The sequence below is a fragment of the Acomys minous genome, assembly GCF_964271855.1.
Source record: "Acomys minous genome assembly, chromosome: 2".
Classification (NCBI taxonomy): Eukaryota; Metazoa; Chordata; class Mammalia; order Rodentia; family Muridae; genus Acomys; species Acomys minous.
Window position 1 is genome coordinate 116239273 of NC_140484.1, and position 21674 is coordinate 116260946.

The 21674-nt window shown below is 45.5% G+C and overlaps 1 protein-coding gene across 1 annotated transcript in view; it reads right to left on the minus strand.

Moving 5' to 3' along the window:
• The window catches only part of IQGAP1 (IQ motif containing GTPase activating protein 1), a 103147-nt gene that overhangs the window by 60357 nt on the left and 21116 nt on the right, over positions 1 to 21674 (minus strand). Inside the window, exons 3-5 of the mRNA XM_084772371.1 lie at positions 6216 to 6372; positions 3504 to 3581; positions 285 to 361 (exon numbers count right to left, since the gene is read on the minus strand). Of these exons, the coding sequence (XP_084628497.1) occupies positions 285 to 361; positions 3504 to 3581; positions 6216 to 6372 (312 nt within the window). The remainder of the gene's footprint in view (positions 1 to 284; positions 362 to 3503; positions 3582 to 6215; positions 6373 to 21674) is intronic.

Sequence of the window (21674 nt, forward strand, 5' to 3'; positions counted from 1 at the left end):
ACCCTGATTAAGATGCAGTTATGAGAGACATCAGATAAAAGATGAAAGATTATACCATGTTTCTGCAACAATAATGTATTATTATGAGAATAAACAAATCATTTCTCTCTGCTCCCTAAAAACAACACAGGTGTTTCTGTAAGGATAATAGCCTTCTATTCCATTTGAAAAATCCCAAAGTTGAAGCAAAACCTCTTTCATTCTTAGACCCTGGACAAAAAAGCTACACACTCGACTGAGAAGTTATCCTTAAGTGACTTATTTTAGCAAGAAGCCCTGCTTACCTGAGAGCGTGGATACAGTAGATGCACCTTGGCATGTTCTTCCGGTCATAGATATCTGTGGTTTCTGGGTAAAAAATCTAGGAAGAAATCAAAGAAGCAGACTGAATGGACTGGTTGGAAGAATCTGGAAAAAAAAAATAACTTTTACTAAGATAGATGAGGCCTCAGAAAAGATCCTCAGGGGGAATGGCAGGAACGCTGGTGCTTGCAAGAGAGCGAGGGAAGAAGATGGCTATCATGTCCAGAGCCAGACAAGGGCGGACTTGGCAAGTAGGACAAACATGTACCCTAGCTTTGGAGCAAAGGATGAAAGGCGGGCATAGAGAGCACGCAGGAGACAGGCAGCGCCGGCTAGTGAGGGCATGGGAGCGGGAGAAGCAGTCTGGAAGGTTGTGGTGGTGGCGGATGGACAAGAGAGACATTTCTGGTAAGTGAAGGAAGTTTGGGAGGACTGGATGAAGAGTGCATGCTCTCTCCAAATTTCTGAGGCTAAGTCAGAAGAGCCCTAACTTCAAGGCTTGCTGGGATGCATAGTAAGGTGAAGGGAAGCCTGGAAAACGTTTTTTTAAGGCCAGGCTGATCTCAAACTCACAAAGATCTTCGTGCCTTTGCCTTCCCGAGTGCTGGGATTACAGGCATGCACCACAGTACCCAGTGAAGTCTGGAAAACGTAGTGAGACTGTCTCAAAATAAAGACCAATGAAGGCTGAGAATATAGCACAGAGCAAAGCACTTGTCTAGCACGCATGATGGCCCAGGTTCGTCTCTATTGCCACCACAAAACAAAACAAGAAAAGACCCCTACTAACAGCAAACATAAACACACTCTAAATCCATTCAAAGGAGGTAAATTACCACTGCCCACGATGACAACACTATATGAAAGGCAGGATTTATACTGGGGTGCATTTTATGTTCTAGAAAACGGGAATAGAAGGCCTAGGTGCACAGAAAGACCAGGTAACCATAGCAACTTGGTGCAATGCATTTCCTGACATTTGTGGGACTGAAATCTCAAGCACACTCTTCACAAAGAAGAGCACTTCAGCACTGTACTCTGAGGAAGTGAGGACAAAAGTGGGCCTCTTACAAAGACTCAGATCTGGATTTAGTCAGCTCAACAGAGCCATGCATAATGATGTGCTTAGCACTGTGCTGGGCATCAGGACTGGTTAGCACGTGACTTCAATCACTTTATGACACTCTACATCTCACTTCTATCTCTATGCCTTCTTCAGTTACAAAAAACCTGGGCTCCACAGGGAATTATAAAGAAAATAAAACCCATAAAGAAAATAATCCCATCAGAGTAATGAAAAGTATTTCCTTACCAATTTTTCATAAGCTCACCTACTTTATTTTTGCACAAAAAACAGTGATCTCATCTTTGTTGGGAACAAGCGCTTGTAACCTTGAGCTACTGTCCCTTCCCTTACTTAATATCAAAGACAATTTTTAAATTTTTATGCATGAATGTTTTGTCTGCATGCCAGGTGTAGGCCTGGCAATTGTGGAGGCCGGAAGACGGCAGCAGAGCTCCTGGACCTGGAGCTACAGGTGGGGTGTGGGTGCCGAGAACCAAACCCATGTTCTGTGGACGAGCAGCCAGTGCTCAGAAGTGCTGAGCAATTTCTCTGGCCTCTCAAAGGCAATCTTTACTGGCAGTATTTTCAGGTTTAACATGATTAGAACCACTACTGAAGGAAAATGAAGTTTGCCCTAGTTATTTTTTCTGTCGTAAGCACTGATGAAAATTCTTTATATATACATCTTCTTGTGTCTTTTTTAATTATTGGAGAGGTAATCCATTCCCAGAAGTATGTCAGAAACAGGAAGGAAGGAAGGAAGGAAGGAAGGAAGGAAGGAAGGAAGGAAGAAGAGAGGGAGGGAGGGGCAGAGGGAGGGAAGGAAGTGCAGAGGGCAGGTGGGAGGCAGGCCTGTCTTGTCTCATTGAGCTTCGTGGTGCATGTCTGTAAATCTAGCACTGTGGATGCAGAAGGCGGGCAGAGTTTGGGGCCAGCCTGGACTACATGGTGAGTCCCAGACCAACCAGGACTATATTTAAGTGAGAGAGAGACAGAGACAGAGACACAGACACAGAGAGAGATACAGAGAGAGAGATAGAGACAGACGAGACAGAGACAGACAGACAGAGACAGAGACAGAGACAGAGACACAAAAACAAACCCATGTCTGTGAAAGCAGAGGTACAGTTGAGAAGGCAAGAGATGACAACTTACTAAGGTCATCACAAAATAAACTGGACAAGACACTCAGGATGCACACTCTCATGTTAAAGCCACAGCCACGACACACACACCTCATTACATTGCCTCAACAACTAAAGTGTGAAAAAACTTGTGTACTGCCTGTAGATTTGTAAATTCTGGAGCTAGAGGGTGACATCTTTAAAACAGTTGCTTGGTTTTGCTAGGGTCAGACTTTTAATATAACTATATCGTGTATAAGTAAAAACTACAGCTGTGCACTTTAAAATGATGAGTCCATATTACATAAAGCTCATCAAAGAAAAACCACTTTAATGTACACTAGGTGGGTATAAAGGCACGGGCTGGATAGATGCCTGCTATCTCAGCACTCAGAAGGCTTAGCCAGGAAAATCATTAGAGTCAGGTTGAGTTACAGAGTAAGATCTTATCCAAAGACCAAGCCGGACATGTCACTAGCTCAGTTGGCAGAGCACTTGCCTAGCAAGTCAACACCCTGGGTTTGATCTCCAGCACCCCAATTACAAAACAAAAGCACACACAGCAATGTAAACCTCCAACTGATGTAGGAAAAATAACCATCACACTAGATTTCTCTAGGGTAAGGTGAAGCATATATAAGGAAAAAGAACAAATACAATAGAAAAAGAATATTCCTTCCCTGAATCAAACTGAAAAGAACCTTATCGTTACGGAGGAGAAGGGAAGACTTAACCCGTATGTTGTTATGTACCTATAAACAAAGCCAGTACTCTACAAGTTGAGGCACGGGGATTTTGAGTTCAAAGCCAGCCTAGGCTACAGCGTCAGCTTGAGTCACTATTCTAAAAACCAATAAAGAGCGGTGTAAAGGGAGTGAGGGACAAAAGCAGGGAAGGAAGGACAGAAGGAAGGATGGAGAGGTGGTTGGTTGGTTTGGAAAATAATTTTACAGATTGAATGAGAATTGTTATGTCAAAACCAGCAGCAACACGAGCAGCAGGTGAGTTACCTTCGGCAATCCGATCTCGTCCATGGCATTCAGCCACTGGATCACATTGTCCGTGTGTCTGAAGTGCAGGCCGGTAGCCTGGAAGAGACACAAGAGCATGAGGTGCTGCTGGCAAACACCAGAGAAAGCTCTTCATGTAACAACCCCGCCCCTAAACATTATTACACACCCGCCTCAGTACCAAGAACTCCAATCTCCCCATCTCCCTTAGAAACAGTCTGAAGAATTGCCCTCACCCCTGTGCTTTACAGTGCGGTCTCTGTGAGATGCAGTTCTCGGGCTTGGACATCTATGGTAACAGAAGTCATTCACCCTTGTAGTCTGAGGTACCTCAACTATTAAGGCTACTTTGTGCAGCTGCTGTGAGGCTGTATGAGATGGTGCACACATACGCCATGGGAGTTAGTGTGGTGCTTGAGCAGATAGTCAGAAGCGACAGATTATACAACATATCAGTCAAGGCTTTCGTAATATATTCAGAGGTAAACCTCTGCAAATGCGCATCTGCTAAAACAGTGCTGTGTTTCAAACCCAGTGCCTCACGCCTACTACCCCTGAGTTATAGCCCCGACTCCTAAGTCTATTAGTTTGGGGCAAGATCACTTTACAAAAGGACAAAGAGATATGCTTTTTGTTTGTTTGTTTTGTCTTTCGTTTTTTTTTTTTAGATAGGGTTTCTCTATGTAGCCTTGTGTGTTCTGGAACTCTCCTTGTTGACCAGGCTGACTCAAACTCAGAGGTCCGTTTCACTTTCCTCTGCTCCCCAAATGCTAGGATAAACGCATGTGCCACCATGCCCAGCCACAAAGGGACATACAAATAGGAATTTTTAAGAAATCGCTGCTGCAAATCATTTTTTAAAATTTATATACAGTTGCAAATGATGGCATACACATGCACCACCCAGGAGGCAGAAGCAAAACTGTCACAAGTTCCAGGCCTGCCACAATTACAAAGTGAGACCCTACGTCAAGCAAGAAAACCTCTCTCTGCATTAATGTGTCGCTGTTCTGTCTACAGAGCAGCTCCAGTGCTGGGCGTGGCTGCACACACCTTTAACTCCATACTTGGGAGGCAGAGGCAGGAAGCTCTCTGTGAGCTCCAGGCCAACTTGATCTATATAGCAAGTGCTGGGCTAGCCAGGGATACACACGTGAGATCCTGTCTCAGGAGAGAAGGAGAATGGGATAGCGCTAAAGACGTCTTTAGCATAACTTTTATTTAAAATTCAAAGTATTAAATCTTTCATTTTTAAGACGTTTCTAGTCTGATATGCTAATGTTCACCTTTAATCCCAGCACTCAGGAGACAGAGGCGGGTGGTCAGATCTATGAGTTCAAGGCCAGCCTGGTCTATAGAGCGAGTTTAGGATAGCCAGGGCTACATATCAAGACCTTGTCTTAAAAAAGAAGTTGCCAAGCAATGATGGCACACGCCTTTAATCCCAGCCCTCAGGAGGCAGAGGCAGGCAGATCTCTGAGTTCAAGGCCAGCCTGGTCTATATATACAATGAGTTCCAGGACAGGGCAATGAAGAAAAACTCTTATCTCAAAAAGAAAAAAAAAAGCAGTTGAAGTTGTTTAGTTGAGGGAGTGGGTCCTGGTGACACATCTCTGAAGATGTGTCTTCTCTTCTCCCTTCTCTGCCCTCCCTTTCCTCTTTCAGTCTCCTGCCCCCTTGCTCTCCCCACTTCTCAGCCACTGTGAGGTGAGCCCTTATGAGCTTCGTTCCGTGCTGTGATGGTCACCACAGCCAAGAAAGACTGGAGCAAAATGACAGAGTGTACTCAGGGAGCTGTGGGCCGGAATAAATCTTTCCTACTTTGATTTATGTCATTTCAGACAATTAACACATTAGTGACTCTGGCTGAGGACCTACACCTTCTTGAGCTGAATTTAAGCATAAAACATGAAAGCATTTTCACAGTCTGCAGCTTTCACTCATGCGGCTTTTGGCTCAGTCCTGAAAGCCAATCCCTTACACTCTGGCTACGTATTCCTCAACTGCCTTTCAGACAGCAAGTTCCTGCTAGGAGCTCTAGAAACAGGGACTCTGGTCCTTCTCAACATCTCAAGTGTCCCTTTCAGGGCCTGGCCACAGGCCTCCGTCCATTCCCTTACCTAAGCTTGCAGGGCCTGGCCACAGGCCTCCGTCCATTCCCTTACCTAAGCTTGCAGGGCCTGGCCACAGGCCTCCGTCCATTCCCTTACCTAAGCTTGCAGGGCCTGGCCACAGACCTCCGTCCATTCCCTTACCTAAGCTTGCAGGGCCTGGCCACAGGCCTCCGTCCATTCCCTTACCTAAGCATTCTGAAATTAAGGCTCTTTCGCATTGTATGCTGAACTCTTCCAGTATTACAGGGGGAATTTTCCCAGAGTCGCTATAGCTACACTTCAGTGCCTAGTTCCAGTGTGACAATGGTAATTCCCCCAGTTACTTCCTCTACTTTCTAAGAATGGAGGAAAAAAAAAAATCATCCAGGCTAAGAAATTCTAGATGAATAGCCCTGACAGAGCATCCTACCAGAAATGCACAGCCGATGACATTTCCTGATGTATTTACTCCACACGGCCCACATACGTTTTAAGGGTGGTACTTTGTTTGGAACAAGCACACCCCTTGCATGTATTTCTCAACAGATATCGTACAGATCCAAGTGTGCTAACCCTCTCAGGTTACGGAAATAATCTAGGCACCAAGCAAAGAACTCACCTTGTATCTGGTCTGCTCTCGATCATAGATTTTTTTCAGTGACACCACTTTGGGAGAGAAGAAGTTGCCTAGTTTGGCGAGGTAGACGCCGTTCCGAAGCCCCTCCTCCAGCTCCGTGGTGGGCGGCAGGTCCTCCCCGAGGCATGCCTCCATCCACCTGCACAAGAGGAAACAGGGGGTCAGGAAGACCTCACAGATGCTCATTCCTACGCTCCTGAGCCAGACGTAACAACGCTCCCCAACACACTCCACAGGCCACGCTCCCGGCTCAGTCCTGTGAGCCCGGGCCATACGCTGGGGACACCATATGAAGAATGCCACCTTCTCCACTACGCTGAGGCTGTGCACAAACCTTAGCTTCCGCCTGCAAGGCCAAGAAAAATCACGTGCAACTGAAGCCACTGTCTCAACTGCTTACATTTGTCACTAGTGGTCTTTTCAGGGTGGTGACTTTCTAGGCTCAGGCACTAAGGTTGCTTTTAATAGTCAGTCAGCTAAAAATACCAGAAGGACAAAACTCCTAAGGAAGATATAAATAAAAGGCGCTCTCCTCCCTCCTCCTGCGCACCCCCTTTCCTTCTTCCCTTTTGCTTATTTTTTTATTTTTTATTTTTGGTGGAATAATGAATTCTTAAGTGGCTTCTCAGAGACAGGAAAGAGATGGCTACATGCAAAGGGAACTAGAAACTACTTTTTCTACTGAATGCTGATCTCAAGAGTGAAGGGAATAGAAGACAAAGGGTTTAGCTGTATCTATTTCCTAACAGAAATGTAGATAACCAGAGTTGTTTACAGTAATGGGTTTTAACCTCCTTTAAATGTTTTAACATTTAAAATAAATGTCTGTGTGTAAGCAGCTCCTGCCACACATGGCACATGTGTGGATGTCATGAAACAACTTGCTGGAGTCTGTTCCCTCCTTCCACAGGTCGTCAACACTTGGTAACCAGCACTTTCCTCCACTGAGGCATCTTAATGGCCCTTTAACCACTTTTTGCCAGAGTCTTTTGACTGAGGAAAGATATAGAGCACACATTCCAAATGCTTATATGTTTATATTTTATATATAATCTCAGAACTTTCATTCACTTTATGAACTTGGAGTAAGAACTCATAGCTTAAAGTCATTCCACTCAAGTTACGAAGGCCAGCATTATGCTCATACTCCACTCCATGCTGGGAGGAAAAATCCAAAACAATAGGTGCTGTTTGATCTGTTCGACCAAAGTAATAATTTTTTTAAAAACTAGGTGGCACACACCTTTAATCTCAGCACTTCAGAGGCAGAGTCAGGCAGATCTTTCTGAGTTCGAGGCCAGCCTGGACTACAAAGTGAGTCCAGGACAGCCAAAGCTATACAGAGAAACCCTGTCTCAGAAACAAAAACAAACAAAAAAACAAAACAAAAAACTCATGAAACAGCAGGCTAAAGTAAAAATAAAGTGTATCAGTACAAGAACTTTTATTGTGTTGTTTTCATTTGGGTTTTTTTTTCTTGTAGTCCAGGGTCCTGCTAGTTTCAGTTCTTGAAATCAAGTAATCCTCCTGCCTCAGCTTCCAGAGTATTCAAGACTTTAGGAACCCATTGTGACTGTACCCATAGAAGTTTACATTAAGAGCCAAAGAGGGATAGGGATGTAGTTTGGTGGCACAGCATTTCCCCAGTGGCCTCTAGGCCCTAAGTTCAATACCCAGTGCCTCCTCAAAACTAAAATGACAGAGGCTGGAGAGATAGGTAAGCAGTTAAGAGCACTGGCTGCTCTTCCAGAGGACCTGGGTTCTATTTCTAATACCCACATGGAAGTTCAGAGGATCTAAAACCCCTTTCTGACCTCCATGGACACGGAGTACATAAGTGGTGCACATACATACATGCAGCATTCATATACATAAAATAAATCAAACAAGTCTCCTTTTTTCCTTTAAATATTATAGAACAGTAACTCAGGGGTTTTTAAATTATTATTTGGGGGGGGGGACTTTGAGACAGGGTTTCTCTGTGTAGCCTTAACTATCCTGGACTTGCTTTGTAGACCAAGCTGGCCTTGAACTCCCAGCGCTCTGCCTACCTCTGCCTCCCAAGTACTGGGATTAAAGGCATGCACCACCACCACCGTGCAGCTTTAATCCCAGCACTTGGGAGGCAGAGGCAGTATCATCATCATCATCATCATCATCATCATCATCATCATCTTGTTTTGTTTTTTTGGTTTTTCAAAACAATGTTTCTCTGTGTAGCCTTGGCTGTCCTGGACTCGCTTTGTAGATAGGCTGGCCTCGAACTCACAGCGATCTGCCTGACTCTGCCTCCCGAGTGCTGGGATTAAAGGCGTGCACCACCACACCAGCTCAGTTTTCTTTTCAGATCTACTGTCTTTTAGTGCACGGTCTCACATACAGTAGGCAATCAAGTAAAAGCTGGACAGACACGGGTAGAGCAGAGACCTGTCTGCTTGTCTTCTGAACATAAGGACAACTAGCTTCCCTTCTGACTTTCCTTTCAAGTATAACAAAGAAAAGAAGCAACTTTCCCAGAAGAGCTGCCATGGTAACTGAGTTAGCTACCAATCTGCCAGGGCTGCAGAATTCAAGCTACACCTTTGCTGAAGCCCAAAAAATCAGAACCACAACAGTCTGGGAAAGAGCGGCAGCTGCCAGGATGGAAAGAACTGTAGCCAAAGGACGCATGTCACATTCTTTTCTTTCTAATATTTTACTGCTAAAAAGGATATGGATGGCCAGGCATGTTGGCCCATGCTTCTGATCCCTAACTTCGGAAGCAGAAGCAGGTGGATCTCTGTGAGTTCAAGACCAGCCTGGTCTACATACACCACGGTTAGGTTACAAGATCCTGCCTCAGGAATCAAAGTGGGTAAGGCTGAATAAGATCCTTCTGACGAGCAGCTGCTGGCAACCCCAGCTCTCAGGGGACCTTCTAACTTGGTTCTCATTAACAGGAACAAGTCTCATAACAACAGCTGAAGCCAGAAACAGCACACAATAGACAAAGAAAAAATACTTATTCTTTGCTTGATATGATGCCAATCCATAGGGCAGACTGTGGACTCATTTGTCTGAGGCAGTAACGGGTCACTTAGGTCCTTCTCTCTGAAGTGACTAGATTAAACCAAAAATAAACGCCGGGACTGGCCGAGGTGATTGATCTCCTATAGTCTTTTGTCTCTGCCCTCCAACCGCTATAAAACAGTCCTGATTAATGCCTACATTTACACGTTTCCTGCATAAGGTAGAATACTAGGCACGGCACTAAAAACCAGAGCTAGGAAAGCCAACCGTGATTTGGTGACCAAATGAGCAAAGGCAAAAGCCAGAACAGAAAGAGAAGAAAACCCAGGCACTGCTTCCAACCACCTTTGAGTCAGCTGTTCCGCAAAGTGTTGTTTCTGAGAATAGAAAAGATCAGATTTGGGGAAAGCAGGGTTCTGTGCATCTTGGTCTGGCTTCCACTGCTGTGATGAGGCATAACCAAAAACAACTCGGGGAGGAAAGTGTTTACTTCACCATCACTGAGAGGAGTCAGGCAAGAACCCGGAAGCAGGAGCTGAGGCAGAGGCCATCTAGGGGTGCTGCTTACTGGCTTGCTCCTTGTGTCTTGCTCAGAGCACCCAGGCCCACCATTCCAAGGGTGGCACTTCCCACAGTGAGCTGGGCCTCCACATATCTATCATCAATCCAAAAAAAAAAAAAAACCGCACCACAGACTTGCCCAGAGGCTAATCTGTTGCGGGCTTTTTCTCAGTTGAGGTTCTCTCTTCCAAAATGATTATAACCTGTGCCAAGTTGACATAAAACCAGTCTGCACACTGTATTATTCCAATTTTGAATGTTAACTTTAAGTACAGTGCCTTGATACTATGATTGATTGATTGACTGACTGACCAACACAATCTCTGCAAAGCCCAGGCTCTAGATTGGCCTCAAACACATGACCCCCCTGCCTCTGCCTCCAATGCATTGGGGCCCCAGGTGTACAGCACTGCACCTTGCTATTGTAACTTCTATGTTGGCCCTTTGGACTTTAACTCTAAAAACAACAAAACCTCTTTTCAGCTCATATGAAGTCTCTTCTTCAGCCATTACATTGGAGTCTTAAAGTCTGAGAGCCACAAGTGTGCCTCTAGCACAGATCTCTTTGGTCTTGTTTTTTGTGTGTGAGTGCTCTCTCTGCATGTACACCTGCATGCCAGAAGAGGGCAGTAGAGGGTACAGATGGTTGTGAGCCACCATGTGGTTGCTGGGAATTGAATTCAAGACCTCTGGAAGAACAAATAGTGCTCTTAACTGCTGAGCCGTCTCTCCAGCCCTGGTCTTGTCCTTTGCGTTGTTTAGGGTTTTTTTTTGTTGTTGTTGTTGTTTTTTGTTTTGTTTTGTTGTTGTTGTTGTTGTTTTGTTTTGTTTTTGTTTTTTCGAGACAAGGTTTCTCTGTGTAGCCTTGCCTGTCCTGGACTAACTTTGTAGACCAGGCTGGCCTTGAACTCACAGCGATCTGCCTGCCTCTGCCTCCCGAGTGCTGGGATTAAAGGCGTGCGCCACCACCGCCCGGCTTGCGTTGTTTAGTTTTGAACATAGAATAAACATTAAAGAAAATCATTCAACATTTTTCAAAACTGTATGACTATTTTTCATGTTGTTATGTAGTTTCTAAAGACTTTTAAGTTACATAAAGAATCCACCAAGAAGTTGTTCACCTTTATTGGCATTTATGTCATTTTACAAATGTTTTCAACCATTAAATAATACTACAAGAATATCTCTTCTGAGGAGGAGAGACACTTAAAAATATAGAACACATACTCAGAAAGTGCCAGTACCAGGGTTTAATCCCCAGGAAAATAAAAAAATAAAATATATGTATATTATACAAACATTTTAAAAGACTTTTAGCCGGGCGGTGGTAGCGCACGCCTTTAATCCCAGCACTCAGGAGGCAGAGGCAGGTGGATCGCTGTGAGTTCGAGGCCAACCTGGTCTACAAAGCGAGTCTAGGACAGCCAAGGCTACACAGAGAAACCCTGTCTCGAAAAAACAAAAACAAAAACAAATAAAATACTTTTGTTGCCGGGCATGGTGGTACATACCTTTAACCCCAGCACTTGGGAGGCAGAGGCAGACTGATTACTATGAGTTTGAGGCCTGCCTAGTCTACAAAGTGAGTCCAGGGCAGCCAAGGCTAACACAGAGAAACCCTGTCTGGGGGGGGGGGGGGGATATTGTTTGTTTATGTTTGTTTGTTTGTTTTGTTTTGTTTCTGAGACAGGGTTTCTCTTGTATTTCTGGCTGTCCTGGACTAGCTTTGTAGACCAGGCTGGCCTCAAACTCACAGAGATCTACCTGCCTCTGCCTCCCCAGTGCTGGGATTACAGGTATTCGCACCATGTCTGGCTCAATGGGGGTTTCTCATATTTCTACCTCCCTTCCACCAACCCGTAACAGTAGGTAGGAGAAAAAGATGGCTAGTGGGGAGAGGGGACAGAGTTTTCTTTAGCTACTTCTGGCTGGTTAGGGCCATAGGATTCTTTGGGGCAATACCAATTTCAGTTTTCAGAATATCCAGCAGTCCAGCGAACCAGCAGCCTTCCTCCTCCTCCTCCAGCCATCTCCCGAAGCATCCTCCTCTCTCTGGGCTCTGATATTTTATACCCTCTCTTGAGCTTTAGAATCCCACTAACTGCACCTGGCAAAGACCACACACCTCTCCAAGCCACAAGAGGCTAATTCAGCTGTGGACAAACTAAAAGCAGCTCCGTATCCCACACTTGGGATTAAAACAAAAACCTGTTAATATATAACATAATGGAATTTTTAAAGAAATCAAAACTTTCACTACAGTTCTTAGCAGCCATGTAGGTGCTGGGAACTGAACCAGGGTCCTATGTAAGCGTAACAGATGCTCTTAACCACTGAGCCATTTCTCCAGCACTCCCATACATAAACACTTAAGTGTTTTTGATTACCTAAGAGGCTGGTCCAAGGTTGTACCTCGTGTGCACAATTACTCATTTGCAAATTATAAATGACTTATCCAAGGTCACAGCTACTAAGTGGCAAGCTCTTAGTTTGGAACTCTTCTCATGGTACCACTGCTACTGTTGCCACAATTGCCCAAGATCCCAACAGAACTGGGAACCACAGGTGTATCTAACTGCAACTGGGTACCCCAGGGTGTCTAAACAGGGTGAAGTTTCAGAAAACCCATGGGGGTGAGGGGGTGAGGGGAAGAAGGTGGGAGTGTCTCGTGGCCTGTCTCAACACTGTTTAGACAGTTTAGATCAACAGTAAAGCCACCATTGAGTCTCAATCTAGACACCATATTCTCTTATAAAACACAGCAGTTAGAGTTAGCAAGACGGCAGAGGGTAAAGGCGCTTTGCCACCAAACCTGACAAGCTGAGATTGATCCCCAGGCCCCGCATGGTGCAAGAACCATTCTAGAAAGCTACCCTCTGACCTCCACACACGCACACCGAGGCACACGCACCCCTCCCCAAATAAACAAGTGTAGTAGTAGGGTTTTTTGGTTTTGTTTTTGGGGTTTGGTTTTTCAAGACAGAGTTTCTCTGTGTAGCCTTAGTTATCTTGGGCTCACTTTGTAGACCAGGCTGGCCTCAAACTCACAGTGATCCACCTGCCTCTGCCTCCTGAGTGCTGGGATTAAAGGCGTGCTCTACCACACCCGGCTGTAGTATTATTCTTAACTTAAGCATTTTAATTTATCTTTATAAATGCATTTAAAAGTTAATGTCTGTGGCTAGGGATGTGGCCCAGCAATTGAATGTTTGTGTAGCATGCATGTAGCCCTAGGTTCAATCCCCAGCATTGCCAAATATAGATAAATAAATGAGAAATAAATAGTTTTTTTTTAAAAAAAAACATTGCATAAAAGATAACTCATAAACCAACACAAAAATTTCTTCTCAACCCAAATGTTCCCAAAATACCTCAGCCAAAGCATTAAGCAGGAGCCTGTGCCACTACCACAGACAGAAATCAAAACCATTTGAGGGAAACCATCTCCCTTCTGGACACTAGGAGCTGGGAAGCTTCTGTGATACCAGCACCAGTTTTCTTCAGGCCACTCGGGCTGCCTTCTGGAGCAAGATGACGAAAGAATAGGGCATCAGCCGAGTGTGGTGACACACACCTTTAATTCCAGCAGAGGCAGGAAGATCTCTGTGAGTTTGAGGCCAGTCTGGTCTACCAAGCAAGTCCAGGACAGCCAAGGCTACACAGAGAAAGCCTGTCTTGAAAGGGGAAAAAAAGAAGTCACCATGTGACCAGCACCCGCCCTGAGCTTAGAAAGGCCTGCACTTAACAAGACAGCCAGCCACCCAACCAGGCACCCTTGTGATGGTTTTAAATGTGAACAGTCTCTTCGTGTGGCCAAGGTGGGCCTCACAGTTGTGGTCCTGCCCAGCTGCCTCAGTGCTAGGATCAAGTGGTGTTAATAGAGACTTGTGCTGTGACACTGAAATTTCTTCATTTGCTAACCTTCCAAACAGGTTTGCTGTTAAGATTCAGTGAGATTACAAGTGGAGTCTAGCATAGTGGTTGGCTGAAGATTAAAAGGCATCTGTGCCTTTTCCTCCTGTGAGTCACACATTCGCCACTTGATACTTCCGTTAAGCACAATGATTCCAGTTCCTTCAAGTATTCTCGTAAAAAGAATAATAATAGCATGTACCCATAGAATGTTCTGGATGATGAAACAGTGTATATTATGTGCTAAGAATATCACCTAGCACAGAGAAGGCATTAACAGGAGTGTGGGGCCTGCTCTCTATGCCCCTCAACACCTCATCACTGAACACTCTCCACCTGAACACTGTCATCTCAACAGGATCTGAGGAGAATCACAAGGAAACGACTCTCTGAGCGTATCTGTGAGGGAATCTTCAGCTGGGTTAACTGAGATGAGAAGCCCTAACTGTGAGCAAGACCCCTGGAAGCTCCGCCTCAAGCTGACTAAAAATGAGAAAGCTGAGCACCAGCACTTATGGCCCTGCTCACTGACAGTGCAATGACACCTCACACTCTTGTCGCCAGGGCCGACAGCACCTCAAACTGTCAGCTAAAATAGATCCTTCCTTCTAGGCATGATGGCACACACCTGTAATCCCAGTACTCAGGAGGTAGCTCTGTGAGTTCAAGGCCAGCCTAGTCTGCATAGTGAGTTCCAGACTACCCAGGGCTACAGATGAAACCTTGTCTTTTAAAAAAAATAGCCAGGCGTGGTGATGCATGCCTTTAATTCCAGCACTTGTGAGTTCGAGGCCAGCCTGGTCTACAAAGTGAGTCTAGGACAGCCAAGGCTACACAGAGAAATCCTGTCTCAAAAAACAAAAAACAACAACAAAAAAAAGGGCTGGGCGTGGGGACCAGCCTGGGCTATAAAGAGAGTTCCAAGATAGCCAGGGCTACACAGAAACTTTGTCTTGAAAAAACAAAACAAAAAAAATGGGACAGAACAGAAAGTTGGGTGGGGGGGGGGGTGCTTTGTTTAAGTTCAGAGAATTATCTTACCAAATGATGACCTAAGAACACCCTACACATGTGATCAGAATCCAGCCACAGATACAGCTTGGTGACAAAAGTGCTATTTCTGTAGAGAGTGGAGTTCCCCCTGGCACAAAGAGTATAGACACTCACCATTTGCTCATCAGGTTTACCTCAGAACTACTTGCATGTAACCTAAATGTGGAATACTATTCAATGTTCTCTCATATTTGAAACTTCACAAATATTAGATTAAAGGTTTGTTTTCAATGTAAACAAAATTTTTAAAAAACCTCTAACATCCTGTGGTAGCTATGAAACTAAATATATGCATCATGTCGCATGATCTTCGCGTCAACCGCAGAATTTAGGAGTATTGCCTTGCTTTGCAGATTAGATGGAAAGTAACCCAGGGTCACTCACTGATCAGCGCATGCTTTACTAGGTTGGCATGATCCAAAGTGTGTGTGTGTGTGTGTGTGTGTGTGTGTGTGTGTGTGTGTGTGTGTGTGTAGGCAGGGTTTCTCTGTATTACAGCCCTGGCTGTCCTGGAATTTACAGCGATCCACCTGCCTCTGCTTCCCGAGTGCTGGGATTACAGGCGTGCACCACCACGCCCACCTGAGGTCCACACTTTTAACCATCTGTACTCCTTCCTTCAGACACAGTCACTGGCACAACCTACTGAACGCACTGCAACATAAGCCCAAGCTTCCTTAGCCACCAGCATCACAGGTCATGACCTCACCAACAGCCTTGCTCTAATGGAGCCCTCAGAGAGGAGCCTCGAGAGGATTAAACCTCGGTGACTCTGCCTGGCATAATTAGTAGGAAAACTGAGCACTTCCATGATTATATAATAATTTTAAAGAAAACCTTTATGAGAGTGTGTGTTGATACAGGATCTTGCTATACAGTCCAACCAAGTTTCAAACTCCCAAGCCTCCAGCCTCTGCCTTCTAAATTCACGGATTATAAATGAGCGTCACTATGTCCAATACATAGAGCTAGCTTTTCGCTGTTGCTGTTTTTTGTTTTGGTTTGTTGGGGGGGTTTTTTGTTTGTTTTTTTCAAGACAGGGTTTCTCGGTGTTAACCTTGGCTGTCCTGGACTCACTTGTAGACCAGGCTGGCCTCGAACTCACAGAGATCCGCCTGCCTCTGCCTCCAGAGTGTTAGGATTAAAGGCGTGTGCCACCACCATAGAGCTAGCTTTTGACCATGGACTTTACAATTAATATGAACACTAAAGTTGATCTAAAGATATTAATATGTGCATGTGCATACATATTCATATGTATACACATATATAAATATATATGCATATATGTAAAGTTATATAATCTTAAAACAGAAAAAGAGCTTACAAACAAGACTACACAGGCAGAAATCAGAGAGGAAAGAGGTGAGGAGGTGAGGTGGCGCAGGGGTAAAGGCACTTGACCCCAAGCACAATGACTGCAGTTTAGTCCCCCAAACCCAAGAGAAGTGACTTCCTCCAGCCGTCCCTGCCCTCCACGTGAACAGATGGCATGTGCATGCGCGCGCACACACAAAACAAACAACTGCTTAAAGAAAGTATCTAGCCGTATGCAATGACGCTAGCCTATAGATTCCAGGCATACAGAGTAAGATGAGGCCAGCCTCAAAAAATAAATAAATGAATAAATAAATAAATAAACAAACAAACAAAGCTAGGTGGCATAGCACATATTTGTAATCCTGCGCTCAGGAGGCTGAGGCAGGAATACCAGCCAGGCCCAGACCTGGTGGCCCATGCTTTTTTCCTCTGAGTTCAAGGCCAGTCTGATCTACATGGTGAATTTTAAGCCAGCCACAGCTACACAGCCAAGACCTGGTCTTCAAATAAAGAAACAAATAGAGTCTAACAACAACAAACATAAACTGAATGAGTAAAATTATAACACACAACAATTACTAATGATTGTATTTACACACATATATTTTAAACACTTAAATGAAAGGGGTTGGGGATTTAGCTCAGTGGTAGAGAGCCTGCCTAGCAAGCACAGGACCTTGGGTTCAGTCCTCAGCTCTGAAAAAATAAATAATAAAATAAAATGACAAGTATTTCCCTAGAAATACAACATGCAACTCATAAAAGAAAAAATAGAAACAGCCAGGGCTCACATAAAAACCTCCAGTCCTAGCCAGGCTCGGTGGCACACTATAATCCCAGCACTCTGGGAGGCAGAGGCAGGTGGATCTCAGTGAGTTCCAGGCCAGCCTGGTCTACAAGTGAGTCCAGGACAGCCAGGGCTACACAGAGAAACCCTGTCTTGAAAAACAAACAAAACCTTCAGTCTTAACAGTTATCCACAAAATGCAAATTATAGCAACAACAATTCCACCATCTGTCAGATTGCCAAATAGTAAAAATAAGAACTTATTATTCACTTTGTGGGAAAATACCACATTATCACTCAGTTCCAAGGGGAAAAAAAATCTGGCACCATAAGCCATCTATAGCAACTTACAGAAACTTCTATAAAAGGAAAGAGAACAGTTTTATTTTTAAAACATGACTTGGTGACTCGTGGCATGGATGACTAAATGGGAGATGAAGCCATCAACTGGGACAGGGGAGACAAGAGGATAAGTACGCGGAGCGGAAATGTCAACAGGACATCCAGAGAGTGGCGTCCTGCAGGCACCTGGAAGTACAAGCCTGCAGTGAGGAGCCGGCTCCTGGCTGGGCGGGAGGGCTCTCCAGGGAGACATGTTGCAAGGACAAATGCAAAAGGAAAGAGTGCCTGGGACAGAACCTCCTGCAGGTAAAGAGTCCCCATGGTAAGATGAGAACTCAAGAGGGAATCACGTGGTGGCAATCAAGGAAGGAAAACCCTCCAGGAATCTGGATGCCATCATCTGCCTTCCAACGCTGCAAAAAGGGACGCCAAAGAGAAAGGATGTGACAAAAATTAAAATTAAAAACTCCTCACTGACCTCTGTAAAGGGACTCTCAAGCAGGAGTCTGCTCCCAGTTAGCAGAAAAAAAACAGTCAAGTAGAAAAGTTTTCAAATTTAAGCAAAGAGCGGTCCAGCCACGGCCAGGAAGCAATTTTTCAATTAAGAAACAACAACAGGAAAGCTGTCACACGGGAGGTGGAACCCTCAGATACTACAAAAAGCAACGTAAAGGCCCAGGTCTAGGATAAGGATCCCTCCTCATCCAAACGGGCTTCGCTGCAAGCAACAGCAGGCCTTGAGCCTCTGAGGAAGGCACCCAGGCCCACCCTTCCCCCAGCGCAGAGAGAGGCTTCAGGACACTGGTGTAAAAAGGAAGCAAGTCCTAAACCACAAGGGAAAGCAGGCTTCATTCCAGCACTCGGGAGGCAGAGGCAGGTGGATCTCTGTGAGTTCAAGGGCAGCCTGGTCTACATAGCAAGTTCCAGACCAGCCTGGTCTACACGGTGAGACCCTGAGGGAGAGAGATGAAAGGGAGGACAGGACGCAGACAGAGTAAGTTAGCTGGACGGGTCCTCCTGCAGCCCCATGACACAGAGCCACGTTCCCTACATCAGGATTGCCTTTTCGATGAGGGCTGCTAGCCAGCCACCTGACAGACAATTGTCTAACTCCTGCTTCAACAAATCCTTATGTATGAGTTGATAAAAAAAAACAAAACAAAAAAAAAAACATGGCTTTAATCCCAGCACTTGGGAGGCAGAGGCAGGTGGACCGCTGTGAGTTCCAGGCCAGCCTGGGCTACAAAGAGAGTTTCAGGACAGCCAGGGCTATTACACAGAGAAACACTGTCTCAAAAAAACAAGGGGGAAAAGACATGACTGACAAAAAGAAAAGCAGGAAATGCAAGAAGAGATGGGAAATCCAGGGAAAGGGTTGTTCGTTCATCCTTGTGAGGAAGATGTAGGCATGCCTACAAGAGCGGACAAAGGATGGAGAGCCAGAGGATTTACTAACGAAAGCAAGACTGGGAAGGTTGGAGGTAGCTACCAGCTACAGAAGGGAACACACCCTACTCTGTACCTGAGGAAAGGGGGAAGGAAATAAGAATGAGCAAGAATGACATGTTATCTAACAGGCCCCGCTGGACTTCCGTTTCCTGTCTCTAACTCGGATTAGGAGCAACATGCAACACCTCCTAAAGCTGGTGTGAGGAGCAGGGCAGACATCACACACGCAAGAGCTAGAAAGCAATAATGGTAGCTGTGTGTGTGTGTGTGGGTGTGTGGGTGTGTGTGTGTGTGTGTGTGTGTGTGTGTATGTGTGTCTGTGTGTGCGTGTGAGAGAACAGCCCAATCCCAGAAATAACCCTTCCAGAGGCTGAAGTCGTGGATTACGTAATACCTGTCTACCTGGTCCTACTGATAACATTTTTCAGTTCTTGGCCCTACCCATTCTGCCACCAGCGAAACAAAGCCGCGCCTGTCCCAGAGCACTACAGTGGTGAGGCTCAAACAAGCCCAGACCACGAGCATATGCAGAAAAGGATCAGGGTGGGAATCTGAATTAGGGGTCTGGCGAGAGGGAACCGGCTGAACAAGTTCCACCGAGCACATGACTTCAGTGGTTTCCCAGCTCTGTGCAATACAGAAGGGGAACCGACCAATGCCGGAACTGCCTGCCCCGACCGCTGAGATTCAGTTCCTCCAGGAGTTGAAACTCGACTACCACACCCATCCTGCCCAGTGGAACTCCACGCCAGGATTGCCCTGTACTAAAAATCCCCAAGCATGGTCAGCTTGCCCTGCACTGGGGATTCCATTAAAGCACCCTGACAGGCACCATCTAGGCCTGCGTGTAGCAGGTGCAGCCCAGAGAGCAAGAATCAGCAAGTTTAAGAAAGCACTGGGTGTTACAGCAGGAGGGCAGAGGCAATTGCCCAGGGTACTTGAAAGACTTGGGGTTGCGGAGACAGGGACAAGGGCTGTGACAGGAGAAAACACACCAAGCTGAAGGAGAGAAAGAAATCGCTTTGAGTATTTGAGAAAGGAATGAAGGGATAAATTTTTATTTAAAGCCGGGTGTGGTGGCAAACACACAGCAGCACTGGGAGGCGGGGGACAGAGGGATGAGGAGTCATCTGCAAGCCGAACTACCTGAGCCGGTCTGGGGGTGGGGAGAGACTGATTTTAAAAGAGTATTCTGAACAATATGGATAAAGAGGCCAGTGAAAAAAAGAGCACATGAAATTAAAGAAAATATTGCAGTAATGAGGACAAAAAAGAGAGAGAGAGAAACACAAAAGCTTGTTTCCAGGCTAAAGCAGCAAAATGAGAAATTTTGATAGCATCTGCTTTAAAAGGAATTTCTGAATACAAAATAAACCAATTTAGAAAAAAACAGGAGTAAGTTAGAGACAGAGGAAAATGTTCTCTCGTTATTAAGTAATGTCTTTAACTTCTGTGTTTATTCATACCTAATACAAACCTATCCCTGAGCAAACCATTTTATTAAGAGCTGAACTGGAAAAGGTCTCTCACATTTCAAGAGGCCCTCTTACTGGGGTGATCAAAAACTAGATTTTGGCTCCACCAGATTGCTGCCATCGTGGTTGAGAGCTGCTAGGGTAACCAAAGTGCTGGACAGGACGGGTTTGCAGGGCCAGTGCACGCAGGTGCCTGCAGAATTTATGGAAGACACCAGCTGCTCTATCACCCGAAATGCCACGAGGGTGAGGTGCTCACCCTGTTGTAGTCAGAAAGAGCGGCTCTGAGGTTGTGCTGACCCTGCTGCTGGGTCCTGGATATCCACCACTTAACCCATGGGATGACAGCTTTTAATGATAAAGCATTTGTATTATTATTTAAAAAAAAAAAAAAAGACAGGGCCAGGCGTGGTGGCTCACGCCTTTAATCCCAGCACTCGGGAGGCAGAGGCAGGCGGGTCTCTGTGAGTTCAAGGCCAGCCTGGTCTACAAAGTGAGTCCGGGACAGCCAAGGCTACACAGAGAAACCCTGTCTCAAAAAAAAAAAAAAAAAAAAAAAAGGCAAAACCAGCCAGTGTGGTGGCCCGCGCCTTTAATCCCAGCACTCCGGAGGCAGAGGGCAGGCAGATTGCTCTGAGTTCGAGGCCAGCCTGGTCTACAAAGTGAGTCATGGACAGCCAAGGCTACACAGAGAAACCCCGTCTCGGGGAAGGGGGGGGAGTATTTATTTGTTGTGCCACAGTGCATATTCGGAGGTCAGAGGATGGCTTGCAGGAATGGGTTCCCAGGATTGAACTCAAGCTGTTAGTCTCAGTAGCAAGCACCTTTGCCCACTGAGACATCTTCCAGAACATTTAACTAGCCGGGTGGTGGTGGTGCACACCTTTTAATCCCAGCACTTGGGAGGCAGAGGCAGGCAGAGCTCTGAGTTTGAGGCCAGCCTGGTCTACAGAGTGAGGAAGTGAGTTGCAGGACAACCAGGACTACACAGAGAAACCAAGAAAAAGAAAGAAGTGATGCGCAAAAAGCATGTTATAAGTTAAAAAAAAATAATACTATGATGACAAGAAAGAACAGGAAGAGGCCAATGGCACAGTAAATGAAACTGGGATCTGCTGGATGGAACAAATTCTGAAGAATTTCATGGAAAAGACAACTATCATCAAGCCATGATGTAGGAAGCTGAAGGCTAAGATGCCTGCCAAGAATAAAGGCTTGGCCAGACTTCCTGATCAGCTAGCTAGCTTCACCCGTCCCTGCTAATCCCAACGAAGGCTCACCTTCCCCATGATCAGAAATAACAGCAGCCAGACTTCTACTCTTTCCTACACCAAGAGTCTCTACATCTCTTCCTACTACGGCAGGGACTGCCCAGGTAAAGGCAGACTCTCAATTGTCTTCGAGTCAAAGCGCTCTAACTACTGCAAGATCTCTCAGCCTCTCTTGCTTAAGGAACACACCACCCCTGGACTCAGTTCTAACCAAACAATAAAAAACAAGAAACAAACAACACCCAGAAAACTACAGGAAGTC